The sequence below is a fragment of the Mastigoproctus giganteus genome, chromosome 6 (genome assembly GCF_048544385.1).
Source record: "Mastigoproctus giganteus isolate SK-2022 chromosome 6, ASM4854438v1, whole genome shotgun sequence".
NCBI classification, from domain to species: Eukaryota; Metazoa; Arthropoda; class Arachnida; order Uropygi; family Thelyphonidae; genus Mastigoproctus; species Mastigoproctus giganteus.
Genome location: NC_143580.1, coordinates 34,854,946 through 34,869,123, shown reverse-complemented (window position 1 = coordinate 34,869,123; position 14,178 = coordinate 34,854,946). Strand labels below are relative to the sequence as shown.

Sequence of the window (14,178 nt, the reverse complement as noted above, 5' to 3'; positions counted from 1 at the left end):
TTACCTTAATATTAAATGACTAAGGTAAATGATAAACAGTCTCTTTTTTGTGGCCTCTGCAAGATTATTTACTTTTAATTACTTCAACCATCTGTGCACTTTTTATGAAAGAATTAATAAAACTGGTTTTTACATGATTACCACTATTATCAACTGTATTTTTATTTAAAGTAAAGACATTTTAATATCAACTTCCAACTACTGTGCAACAATAAATGTTGGAACTATAAAACTTTAGAAATATAGGTCTGTCACCTGTATTTGTTATAAAAAGCACTGCAGAAAAAAATTAATAGGAGCTGTATGTGCAATAATCATTGCAGTCACTCTTTATAGAACTGAGAACAAGATGGATTTTCTCTGGTAACATTAAGAAATTATGATGGGTTTTGTATGTAGAAACCTAACATAAACCATAGGTGACCTCTTTTTGATTTTGAAAATGTCCAAAATTTATTATTAATATTAGACATATGGTGCAAGGAAGCCTGAGGCTTATGCACTAGCCAAAAAAAATTTCTCAGTTACTCTGAGAGAGAGAGAGAGAGAGAGAGAGAGAGAGAGAGAGAGAGAGAGAGAGAGTGTATGTGTCAAAAGTAGAAGGGTATCATCAAGAAAGAGAAGAATGATGATATCCAGCTCAGGACCCTGGGTGTGCCAAACCCATACTCACCAGATGTCAGCCCCTGTTTTCTCAAGTATCTGTTGATAGCCATTGGCTTTTGGCTATGGGTTATATAGAATAATTGATTATTTCCTCCTGAGATGTTTTTTTTTTTTTAAGTGTCTGATGGCACCAGGAGTTCCCCCATCTCCGCATTGTGTACTCTGTTTTTGTAACACAGAACTCTGTGGAGGCCAGAGATTTAAAAAGTGTGTGGGGAGTGGAATGTCATGTAGTGTTATGTTCTGTTGCTTCTCTGACCATTTAGCCGTTGGGCCCCTATTGTGACCCACCGTTGCCCACACTTTGCCATGAGGAGGCAGGTCAGGCACCCAGTAGATTATTTAAATACTCTGGCAGGCCCTGCCACCTAATTTCCAAGGATTTTAGTGACAAGGCCTATATATATAAAAAGGGGGGGGTGAACACTAGAATTTGGAAAGGCCAAAAGAGATTTTTGAGAAAGCAGGTTGAATTTATAGGTTGATTAGAATTTATCAGCATTAAGGGGGTGTACTCGGTCAGTTTAGTTAGAGTGAGGGACTGAAGATTGGGGGGGAAACAGGTAAAAGGATCAGGTAGGCATCCCCAAAGAGGTCAGTGGGGATGAGCCCCACCAGGCAAAGTACGGGGAGCACAGGTAGGGGAGGAGACACCCCTTCCTACCCCCTGCCTGGGGATGGAGTTTTAAAGGCAACTGGGTTTGAGTACCCAGTTCAGATCGCCAAATGGTGTGTTGTGTCGATTCCAGTAGGATGGTCAAATTGCCCATCCTGCTCTGGGAGTGGCATATGTTCATTGACAGTGGGGGAGTGGGAGAGGCAGACATTTACTTCACTCATAATCTGCATTCTCACTCTACTTGCATTCTATTTTTATACTTTTTTCTTATATAATTTTTTTTCCTGTTATATTATATATATTCGCTTGCATATACCAGAACCCCCTTCTTTAAGGTTGGGCCTTACACACCCAGTAAGTTCAGTATTTTTAATGACTTTTTCTACACCTTTTTTCTTTATACTGTCTTTTTCTATTTTTTACCCGTTCGTAAAACTATTAGTGCAATACGATGGTGATATGAATGTTCCGTCTATTCTAAATCCTATCACTATTTTCGCCTTCTTTTGAACATCTTTTCTCCCCTTCCCCTCCTCCTAGAATTTACCATTCCCTATACCATTTGCTCGTCTATGCTTTTTCATGCACTTCACATACATTTGTATTATATTCCACATTACACTTTTGTAAATTTGTATATATTTGTATTTATTTTAATTAACATTTTTTACACTGTGTAGTGACTACATTGTCTACTAATATTATTTTAAAAGGCTGCATATTTGCCCCCTTTTTCTAATACTACAGACAAGTATGGAAACACAGTGCCTGATACATGGTCAGGAGTAGTCTCCTGATGAATTTCCTGGCTATATATCATATTTTCATCTGCTATATTCAGATTATGCATATTTGCCATTCCCTGATTCGACCTCTTGCTAAATTTGCCCTCCCATATCTGAATATAGTGTTATTTATTTATTTACCTGAATATATATATATATATATATATATATTTATTTTTTTTTGTTCCCTCAGTCCCAGTTCATTTTTGCGCTAGGTTTATCAAATTCTTTCACCTGTTTAACCACTACTTCATTTCCACTTTCTACTATCCCTTAAACTTCTCTTAGTTCTGGCACCTTGTGGACTTTTCATTTCCATTTTCTCACAGACACTTTATTTATTCTACTAGCCACACATTATTTATACCCTTTTGCTTCCTCTGCTGCTGCACTGCACGTTTTGGAGCATTAGGCATACTATAACTTTTGTTATTTTCCTTTTTCTGCTTATTTTGCTTCTTAACTGTTATATTTTACTACTACACAGGGTGATTCACTACCAGTGCGACAAACTTACAGGAGGTGTAGGGGGCACAAAGACAAATCGGAATCACATAGCATTGCAGGGTCCGAAATGCCTTTGTCATGCGGGAGGTCGCGTGAACAAAGTGTAACAGAAATCATTTTAATGACAAGTTTTACATTGGCAAAAAGCCATGCTACAGAAGGTGTTCAAAGGTTTGACCAGAAGCAGTCACACAGGCTTCACAGCACTGCCGCATGGAATCCCTAACGTTCTGGAAGATTCCTGGCGTGTCTCGAATCTCCCCGGCAGCTACAGAGATGCGAGCGACGAAGTCTTCAACTGAATCAACAGGGGTCTTGTACACCAATGTCTTCATTTGACCCCAGCAGAGAAGTCCAGGCATGATAGGTCCGGCGATCTAGCAGGCCAATGAACCGGACCACCACGACCTATCCAATGCAGTTCAAATGTAACGTTTAAGTGTTGGCGGACGTCATTGGTGTAATGTGGGGGAGCCTCATCATGCTGGAACCACATTGAGCGGCGCAACGATTGAGGAACATGTGCTTCTTCAATAAGTTCGGGCAGGACTTGCTGTAGAAAGATCAAGTATGCCCTACTGTCCAGATGAGGGGGCAGAAGGTACGATCCAATGAGGTGGTTTCCAGCAATGCCGGCCCCAAACATTGACAGAGAAACGGTGTTGAGTTGCACGTGTTCGCGTACCATGGGGGTTCTCCAAAGCCCACAAATGGGCAGCCGACCACACTAGCCAGGTGGATAAAGTACCTGCCTAGCAACCCAAAGGTCGCTGGTTCGAATCCCGCCTCGGGCTTGGATCAAAGTACTGCTTGATTGATTGATTGATTGGTTTGGTTTTTTATGGCGCATTGTCAAAGTACTGCAAAAACCTTGGGAGGTGCATTATGGCCACAGAAGCCGATGCGCCAACAACTACCAAAAAAAAAAAAAAAAAAAAACAAATGGGCATTATGTTGATTGAAGGTTCCCTCTCTTGTGAAACTTGCCTCATCCATGAACAATACGGACGCAGCAAATGCGCTGTCTGCCGCACTCTGTTGAAGAAACCAAGTAGCAAAAGTCCTCCAGAGTGGATAATCCACAGACTCCAATGATTGGACACGTTGCAGATGGTATGAACTCATTTGGTTTGTTGACAGTATCCTCCATACAGTGGATTGGGAAATACCCAATCGTTGGCCTATCGCTCGAGTACTCGTACTCGGATTGCCTTCTGCAAGACGTAGGACATTCTCCTAATTGTCTGGCGTCCTCGTCATTCCCTCTCGATTCATGGTACCTATCGTGAAACAACCAGTCTCATGTAACCTTCTGTGCACACGTGTGAAAATCGTATGATGAGGAGCATGCCTGTGCGGGAAACGTTTCTGGTACAAGCGCAGAGCGGCGCTCCCATTACAGTCCGCAGCTACATATGCGAGGTGCATGTCGGCCAGTTCAATGTTTGAATACTCGTCCATCCTATTGCCTCGGGAACCGGTTCGCAAATGCTGACTTCCAGCAGGATCGCTGTTCACGCAACCTCCCGTTCAGCGTCCTCTACCGCATGATGAAGACATTTCGGACCCTGCAATGCTATATGATTCCGATTCGTCTTTGTGTCCCATACACCTCCTGCAAGTTTGTCGCACTGGTAGTGAATCACCCTCTATATATACACAGGGTGTTTCAAAAGTGATGGTCAATAATTTAAAGGTGAACTGTACAGACTACATGCAAAAAAAGCCTAGTAAACATTCTTTAGGTTAGATTATGCTCATTCTCTCCCTTTCCCCCCCTCTCAATGCTCTGAGACATAGCAGGCATACTAGTACTTGTCAAAGGATAGCCAACATGGCAAGAGGTTACAGCAATGAAAAGTATGCGGACATGCACTTTATGTATGGTAAAGCCAACAGCAGTGCACTCGAGGCTGCACCTTTGTACCAAGAAGCATTTCGCCACCGAAGGCAGCCCAACAGGCGCACATTCATCAGGGTAAATCAATGCCTTAGAGAACATGGGCACTTTGCACATGGAGTACCAGCAGGTAGGCTCAGAAGCATAACACCCGATGTTGAGGAAAGGGTGTTAAAAAGAATAAAAAAAAAAAAAAAAAAACTATTATTTTTAGGTCACCTGAATAATTAAATTTATCTGCCATGAGGTGTGTCATATGTCTGTTAATTGTGTGTGTTCTATTGTCTATTTGTCTGTTTTTCTGGACGAAAAACCCCAGTTTCTGGGGGGGGGGGAACCTTGCTATCTATGCCTGAGATGGACTAACTCAACCACGGAGTGAAAAAAGCCCTTAAAGTTCCTTGCGTTATTGACGGGATTTGAACCCAGGCCTTTTCCACCCAGTATGGGGAGGATGGTGATGCTACCACTGTGCTACCCGCGCAGACTGTTAGAAAGAATAGAACAAAATCCAGGAATTTCGACAAGGAGGGTTGCTCTGCAAGAGTTATAGCAGTGTGACGAATTTTACATCACCAATTATTGTACCTCTACCATATCCAGCGTGTACAAGATCTTAGCAATACACACTATCCTCCCAGAGTGCTCCCATAGTCAGTGGCGGATCTTAACAGAAAATGTGCATTATCTTGTAAACGGTTCATTTGTGGCCCAATGTTCACTGGGACTTTATTGCTTATTTTAGTTTGTACTTTTCACCTTTAAATTATTGATCATCATTTTTGAAACACCCAATATATATATATATATATATATATATAACAGCGCAGAAAGAGGAACTATAGGAAATTTTGGAATTGGTGAAAGAAATAAAAGAGGTGAAAGACTTGTGGAATTTGCAGAATCTCAAGGAATGTCAGTAATGAACACTTTTTTCAAGAAAAGGGTGAACAGAAAGTGGACATGGAAGAGTCCAAATGGATTAACAACTAATGAAATCAACTTCATCCTCACTAACAGAAGATATATTGTGACTGATGTTACCATCCTGAATAAGGTAAGTGTTGGAAGTGATCACAGAATGGTAAGATGTACACTTGATATAGATGTAGGAAAGGAAAGGAAAAAACTGACTCAAGTAAATAATACAAAGGTCTTTGAGATAACAGAAGAGGAGAAAAAGCAGTATGTACTGGAACTTAAGAACAAGTATGAGCTTCTGCAGACTGCTGAGGACCAAGATATCGACGAGGAATATTACAACTTTTTGAAAGTGATAAAGCCCAAGACACCTATAGGGAAACAGAAATCCAAAGAATAAAAAATTAGTCAAGAAACACTTGTCATGATGAACCAAAGACGACAAATGAAGAGCAAGAAAAACACTGACAGGGAGAAAATTGAGTATACTGAGTTATGCAAAGCCATTAGAAAGAGACTCAGGGAGGACATAAGAAGATTTAACACAAGAAAAGTAGAACAAGCATTAAGGGAAAACAAAGGATTTAAATCAGCAGCCATGAGCAGTAATACAGAAAGACAAATGATACTGAAACTGAAGAATAGCGATAGTGTACTTATAAACAGCAGAGAAGGCATAATTCAAATAGCAGAAGACTACTATAGAGAATTATACAAGGAACGAGGGAATGATACCAGCAGTGGGGAAGATGGATTGCAAAGTAGCAACACATACGACATACCCGATATTCTTCCTGATGAGGTAGAACATGCATTGAAGAAAATGAAGAATCGGAAAGCCCCGGGGGAAGATGAAGTTACTGTAGAGTTGTTAAAATTGGGAGGAAGAGACATAACACAAATACTGGCAAGGCTCTTCACAAAGTGCATTAGAAAAGGTGCGATGCCTAAGCAGTGGAATAATGCAATCATAGTTTTGCTGCATAAGAAAGGAGATAAATCAGAAATTGGAAATTATAGACCAATTAGCTTGTTATCCCATATCTACAAGTTGTTCACAAGGGTCATTACTAACAGATTAGAAAGAATACTTGATGAGAATCAACCGAAAGAGCAAGCTGGCTTTAGGACGGGATTCTCAACTATGGATCACCTTCACGTAATATCACAGCTAATGGAGAAAGCAAATGAATATAAAACACCATTATGCCTGGCATTTGTGGATTATGAAAAGGCATTTGACTCCATACAGCATAAGGCAATGTTTCGGGCACTGGAAAGACAAGGCATAGATACTCCATATATTATGATTTTGAAGAAAATATATGAGAGTGCTACATCCTTTATTAGACTAGACAAAGACAGTAGCAAATTTAAAATCGAGAAAGGAGTTCGACAAGGAGACACAATATCTCCGAAGCTGTTTACTGCTGCCCTTGAGGAAGCTTTCAGAAGATTAGACTAGTCGCAGAAAGGAGTCAATGTGAACTGAGAGTACCTAACCATTTACGATTTGCAGATGACATTGTGGTCATAAGCCACGATCCCAAAGAATTAGAGGAAAATCTTAATCAGTTATGCACAGTTAGTAAGGATTTTGGACTAAAGATGAATATGGCTAAAACAAAAGTAATGATGAACAAGTATGCCACGGAAAGGGAAATAATGATTGAAGGAGCAGTAATTGAAAAGGTGGAGTCATATACTTATCTGGGACAAGTTATTAGCTGTAATAATGATAAATGGCTGGAAGTCAAGAGAAGAATAAATTTTGGATGGATAGCATTCAGGAAATATAGTCACATACTGAAGAGCAATATCCCAGTTTGTCTGAAACGTAAAATAATGAATCAAATGTATACTCCCCACTATGACTTATGGAAGTGAAACTTGGGCACTCACCAAAAGAATGGAAGAGAAGCTAAGAACTACACAGCGAAGAATGGAACGAATTATATTGGGAATCAGACTGTTAGATAAGAAGAGAAACACATGGATTAGGCAGCAAACTCAAGTAAAGGACATTCTTATCAAAACTAAAGAACTAAAATGGTCTTGGGCAGGACACATAGCTCAAAGACATGATGACAGATGGACTAAGAAAATAACAGAATGGTACCCAAGAGGAGCTAGAAGAAAACCTGGAAGACAAAGGCGGAGATGGATAGATGAAATTCATGAGTTTTTGAGTAGTAAATGGATGGCCAGTGCTCAAAACAGAAGGAACTGGAAAGTTGCTAGAGGGGCCTTCATCCTGCAGTGGATTGAAAATGGCTGATGATGATGATATATATTTATTTATTTTTTTTTTTTTCACTCACTCATTCATCTTTTTTCTCACACACCAGGGGGATGCAATGGTGTGTAATGTAAATTTAATACTAATGCATAATAGTTAAATAAGGAAGAATGTAAATTATTGAAACTTAACTGTAACATTTATGGTTTGTGTTCTTTTTCTCACACAGTTACACTCATTCATCCTTCTGGCATTCATTTCATTTGTTTGACTCTTGCTTTCTGCACTGCACTCTCTGGGCACCTCAAGTTACTGTTATTTTTCAGTTGTGGTGCAGGCCAAGGGGAGAATGCAGTGATAGTGTTTGTGTTAGTAAATGGGTTTTTTTTTTTTTGAGAAAATGTTTGTTACTGTTAGAAAAAAAAGTTTGTTAGTATATATAAAGTAATATACGTTATTTTTAACTTTGTATTCTTTTGGCCAATTACATTTGCTCTTCCACTCATTCACATTCACCATAACACTCATTCACTCTCTTTCCCTCATGCTGGGTCACTCTTCACCAAAACTGACATTTATTCCCTTTTTTCATAATTCCTAATTCACTCTTTCACTCAGTGCCCAACCTATTGATTCTGTCTTTCATTCTCATTCATTCTACATTGCATCCCCTTGCTTACTAGCTTACTGATATTTTTCAGCTAATCTGCTTCCCTGGACGCCTCTACGTCTCCCTTCCCTAAATAAGCAATTATTTGGTCTGGAGTCCCAAGCAGAGTAGTCTTGGGGGTACCCAGGTCAATCCAGTTTTGTCGTGTCAGGTTTCTGTCAGGGTGCAGAATACTGCTATCCTGACAGTTTTTAAATCATTGTCTGGGTGTGGTGAGAGATGTGGGCAGTTTTAACTATTGATAATTGTTTAATTGTTTGGGGGCTGAATTGACATTCTTTGGATAGTTCTGCACATTTTGAATACTTTCTGTATGAAGGATGTAAAGGCTTTATAGTTTCCTCCTTCTATGATAAACAGGTGTTCTTCTCCTCTGGGAAGGGGGATAATCTGTGCTATTAACTGTATTCTGGGGCTGTCATAAATTATACATTCATATAGAATGTGTGCCCAGTCCATTCTCACCACAGGTGCAGTTTGGGTCATCAGTCAGCCCTAAGGAGGTTACTTTTGCTTTTAGGGAACTGTGACCTGTCAGTATAAATGTTGCAAAAAGTCCAGGGGCATACCACTTAGGTGGCTTTGGGCTAACCATTGCCACCCGTGGCAGAAACCTTTTGGTAACCAGACCTTTGGTTTCCTGCTCCCACTTTGTTTGCCATAGCTCGTGGAGCTTTGTGGCTATTCTTTTTCTTTCAGCATTGAAGGTGTTGGCTGTATCAAGGGCTATCCCCAGAAATTCTGTGGGTATGCCCTTTTTAAGTCTACAATACAAGCCTCTTTTGGCTACCTCCAGGTAAAGTGGGAGAGCTTCAGCCAACAACTGTAGCACAGGTGTGTGTACTGTGACATGCTCTGGTAATAGTAAGACGTATTGTCCTTTGTATCGATTCTAATTTATTCCTATTTCTTACCATGGCTGAGCGGATGAACCATACACTGCTCCATAGGTGATAACAGGTAGGAACGTTGCACAGCATATGATTGCCATGGTCTTTCTTTTGAGCCCCCAGTCTGCTCGACTGATCCTGGCAATTATACCTGCATAATTTCTCACTTCCTTCACCAAGTAGGTCAAATGGGAGTAAAAAGTTAATTTTGAATCAAAGACCACTCAAAGATATTTTAGTTCTGTTACCATTTTTATAGTAGTTGTGTTAATTTTGATTTGTGGGTGTCTTCTAATGTCCAAATTTCCTTTTAAAAGTACTTGTTCGGTTTTTTCCAGCGATATTTTGAGCATGTGCATTTGTGCCAATTCCTGCAGCTGCAAGAGGGCGGCATTTGATCTTTGCTCTACAATCACTCTTGTGTTACCTTTTACAAGGAAAATCATGTCATCTGTAAAGGCCAGGCTTTCCACAGGGCCCAGATCCAAGGCCAGAAATTCTTTCAGAATAACATTCCAGAAGAAAGGGCCAAGGATAGAACCCTGCAGGCTGCCTTTATTCACAGGGCATGTCAATTCCTGGAACCTTGTGCGTACTGAGACAATAAACAGCTACTGTAAAGTGGCTGTTTAATAGAGTTGCCCTGCTTAAAACCATACTGATTGTTGGAATGTAAACCTGCTTCTGTATAGTATTGAGCTAATCTGCTATATATTAGTCTTTCGTATATTTTCCCTAGTACAGGGAGTTGGGCGATTGGTCTATATGATTTGGGATCGGTAGGGGTTTCTCAGGGTTTTTGAGAATTAATCTTAGCACTGCTTTTTTTTCCCATATTTTTGGGAATATACCTTCTGTCATACACCAAATTATAGTGCTATTAATTTGTCTGGTGCTATTTCCACTGATTTTTTGATAATCTCAACCTCTAAGAGATCAAAACCTGAGCATTTATTGTTTTTGGTTTTAGATAGTACTATTTATAAGTCTTGTATAGTAAGGAGATGTTATGGAATCCAAAAACTTTGCTAACAGTGACTTAGCAGTGAGATCCAGAATGTCACCCCATAATTTGGTTATTTAGTTGAGAGATAGCACTTAAGTTCGAATTCCACATTAGTTTAATTTATATATCTATACCTAACATATTCACTGTCATTAAAATGAATACTAATTTATATAAACAGACTGCAAATTGTGTTATATTCATTTTTTTTTTATTTCATTTGCTTAGAGATAGTATAAAAATAAATCAGAAGTATGCAAAAAAAATAGTTTAAAAATGAACTATTCAAAACAGAACAGGATAAATATAGAAATTTCTTATTACAGCAACTAGAATCCACATTAAAAACATGGCAAGAGAAACAGCGAAACATGGCTCCTAGCAAATCACTTCAACTGCTACCACTTTCAGATGAAGAATCCCAAACTGTTGCCAATTTTGTAGAAATAGCAGCTTCTTTAGTGAGGTGGTAAGTAATTGAGAAAATAATTATCTGTATAGTCTGTTCATCATATGAAATTTTTTAAAATTTTAATCAATTAGAAAGCATTATTATTTACTCCGTCTCCAACCTCACCACTTCATATTCAGCAGAACACCATTTGGCTATTGAAAGCGAGTAAAAATTCATTCAGTAACTACTTATTAAAAAAAATCTACAATGGCTGTTTGAAAAGCTTGTAGCCTGAGTGAGTATGAAGGGTATATCTGGGGAGTCTGGTAATGTGTTTTCAGCATAGTCCCCTTTGGAGTCAGTACACTGATGCTGCAATGTGTTGATTCCAGCTGCAAAGAAAGTATTCTCTTGGGCCTCCAGAATGCATCCACTGTAGCAATGATGTCACTGTCAGTGGGAAATTGATGCTAGCCAGTTATTTTTCAAATTAGGAAATAGGTGAAAGTCTGATGTGCTAAATCGGGTGAATATGGGGGATGGTCTAAGATTTCAAAGCTGCACTATACTTCAAAAGCACAGCCATCATATTCTAAGGAGGACCGTACAGTAAAAATAGGACATCCAGTGTGCATCAAATAACATCTGAATTTAACCAACCCCAGAATTGCTCTATTTGAACCTGTACCATGTGCAGACAGTTGAAGAAATTGGGTAATAGTATTCGCCTGCCTGTTCAAAAGCAATTTTTTTCAGAGAAAAATAGAAAAAATCTGCTTGCAGTGGTACCGAGAACATCATGATTGGACTTTTTGTTTATTTATAAAAGAAGATGGCCCCAGCCAGTTTTCCTGGCAACCCCACCATTTATTGCAATATTATACAGTTAATTTCTAGCATAACACATACTACCACTAATTGGTTAACACATACTACCACTAATTGGTTAACACATACTACCACTAATTGGTTACGCTAGAAATTAACTGTATAGTATTGCAATAAATGGTGGAGTTGCCAGGAAAACTGGCTGGGGCCATCTTCTTTGATAAATAAACAAAAAGTCCAATCATGATGTTCTCGGTACCACTGCAAGCAGATTTTTTCTATTTTTCTCTGAAAAAAATTGCTTTTGAACAGGCAGGCGAATGCTATTACCCAATTTCTTCAACTGTCTGCACATGGTACAGGTTCAAATAGAGCATAGAGATGGCCAGGGATCATCTGCCAGAGTACAGATGCTATCAAATTCGGCATCAGTTGTCTGCCAGCATACTGATAACGTCCTACACAGCATACATATAATACCCCCAATTTGGAGGGTATGTCAGTTCATTACTTCATATATCAATGAAACAGCTATTTCACACTAAAGCTGATCATAAGTCTGCTGGTCTTGAGTAGAGGATAAGTCTTGCTCACAAGAAAATATTTAACTCTTTCACCTTACCACAGAAAGTTAACTTTTTATTCACTATATAAAATTACAATCAGGATAAGTCTGTGGACTTTGCAACCACAACAAAGTATGCAGCTGATGTACCCATCACATAGCAGTTTTGAAGGTATAATCGAGAATAGCACTACCCAGGAAATGGAACATAATCCATATGCAAGTCCATGCAATAATGGAATTAACAGGGGATGTAGCATCCTTTCATTAGCTACTAAGTAATATGCAGCTCAGTAGCAGACCATTAGCATTAGTAGAGGCATTTGATGCAAGAAAGCAAGCTTATGCAGCATCAGCCAAAAAAAAAAAAAAACCACTTCCACTTCACCCCTCTGTTCGTTCAAAATACCTGTCCAGCTGAGCCTTAAACTTATTTAGGCTATCAACTTCCATGACAAGGGATGGAAGTCTGTTCTACCAACCAACCACCCGCTGGCTAAAGGCAAATTTCCGCACGTCTAACCTACATCTGTCTTTCCTCAATTTGAATTTATGCCCTCTCAGGTGATTATTCTGAGTGAGAGGAAGAATCCCATCAGCATTGAGCATGCTCAAACCATTCAAGGCCATCATCATCATCAGCCATTTTCAATCCACTGCAGGATGAAGGCCTCTCCAGCAACTTTCCAGTTCCTTCTGTTTTGAGCACTGGCCATCCATTTACTACTCAAAAACTCATGAATTTCATCTATCCATCTCCGCCTTTGTCTTCCAGGTTTTCTTCTAGCTCCTCTTGGGTACCATTCTGTTATTTTCTTAGTCCATCTGTCGTCATGTCTTCGAGCTATGTGTCCTGCCCAAGACCATTTTAGTTCTTTAGTTTTGATAAGAATGTCCTTTACTTGAGTTTGCTGCCTAATCCATGTGTTTCTCTTCTTATCTAACAGTCTGATTCCCAATATAATTCGTTCCATTCTTCGCTGTGTAGTTCTTAGCTTCTCTTCCATTCTTTTGGTGAGTGCCCAAGTTTCACTTCCATAAGTCATGGTGGGGAGTATACATTGATTCATTATTTTACGTTTCAGACAAACTGGGATATTGCTCTTCAGTATGTGACTATATTTCCTGAATGCTATCCATCCAAAATTTATCCTTCTCTTGACTTCCAGCCATTTATCATTTTTACAGCTAATAACTTGTCCCAGATAAGTATATGACTCCACCTTTTCAATTACTGCTCCATCAATAATTATTTCCCTTTCCGTGGCATACTTGTTCATCATTACTTTTGTTTTAGCCATATTCATCTTTAGTCCAAAATCCTTACTAACTGTGCATAACTGATTAAGATTTTCCTCTAATTCTTTGGGATCGTGGCTTATGACCACAATGTCATCTGCAAATCGTAAATGGTTTAGGTACTCTCCGTTCACATTGACTCCTTTCTGCGACCAGTCTAATCTTCTGAAAGCTTCCTCAAGGGCAGCAGTAAACAGCTTCGGAGATATTGTGTCTCCTTGTCGAACTCCTTTCTCGATTTTAAATTTGCTACTGTCTTTGTCTAGTCTAATAAAGGATGTAGCACTCTCATATATTTTCTTCAAAATCATAATATATGGAGTATCTATGCCTTGTCTTTCCAGTGCCCGAAACATTGCCTTATGCTGTATGGAGTCAAATGCCTTTTCATAATCTACAAATGCCAGGCATAATGCCGTTTTATATTCATTTGCTTTCTCCATTAGCTGTGATATTACGTGAAGGTGATCCATAGTTGAGAATCCCGTCCTAAAGCCAGCTTGCTCTTTCGGTTGATTCTCATCAAGTATTCTTTCTAATCTGTTAGTAATGACCCTTGTGAACAACTTGTAGATATGGGATAACAGGCTAATTGGTCTATAATTGCCAATTTCTGATTTATCTCCTTTCTTATGCAGCAAAACTATGATTGCATTATTCCACTGCTTAGGCATCACACCTTTTCTAATGCACTTTGTGAAGAGCCTTGCCAGTTTTTGTGTTATGTCTCTTCCTCCCAATTTTAACAACTCTACAGTAACTTCATCTTCCCCCGGGGCTTTCCGATTCTTCATTTTCTTCAATGCATGTTCTACCTCATCAGGAAGAATATCGGGTATGTCGTATGTGTTGCTACTTTGCAATCCATCTTCCCCACTGCTGGTATCAT

General features: G+C 39.2%; 1 protein-coding gene across 2 annotated transcripts in view; it reads left to right on the top strand.

Moving 5' to 3' along the window:
* The window catches only part of LOC150084152 (diacylglycerol kinase delta), a 511,886-nt gene that overhangs the window by 404,465 nt on the left and 93,243 nt on the right, over positions 1-14,178 (top strand). For both annotated transcript variants that reach the window (XM_090375907.1, XM_090375908.1), the window contains exon 24: positions 10,530-10,672. In XM_090375907.1, the coding sequence (XP_090232033.1) occupies positions 10,530-10,672 (143 nt within the window). The remainder of the gene's footprint in view (positions 1-10,529; positions 10,673-14,178) is intronic.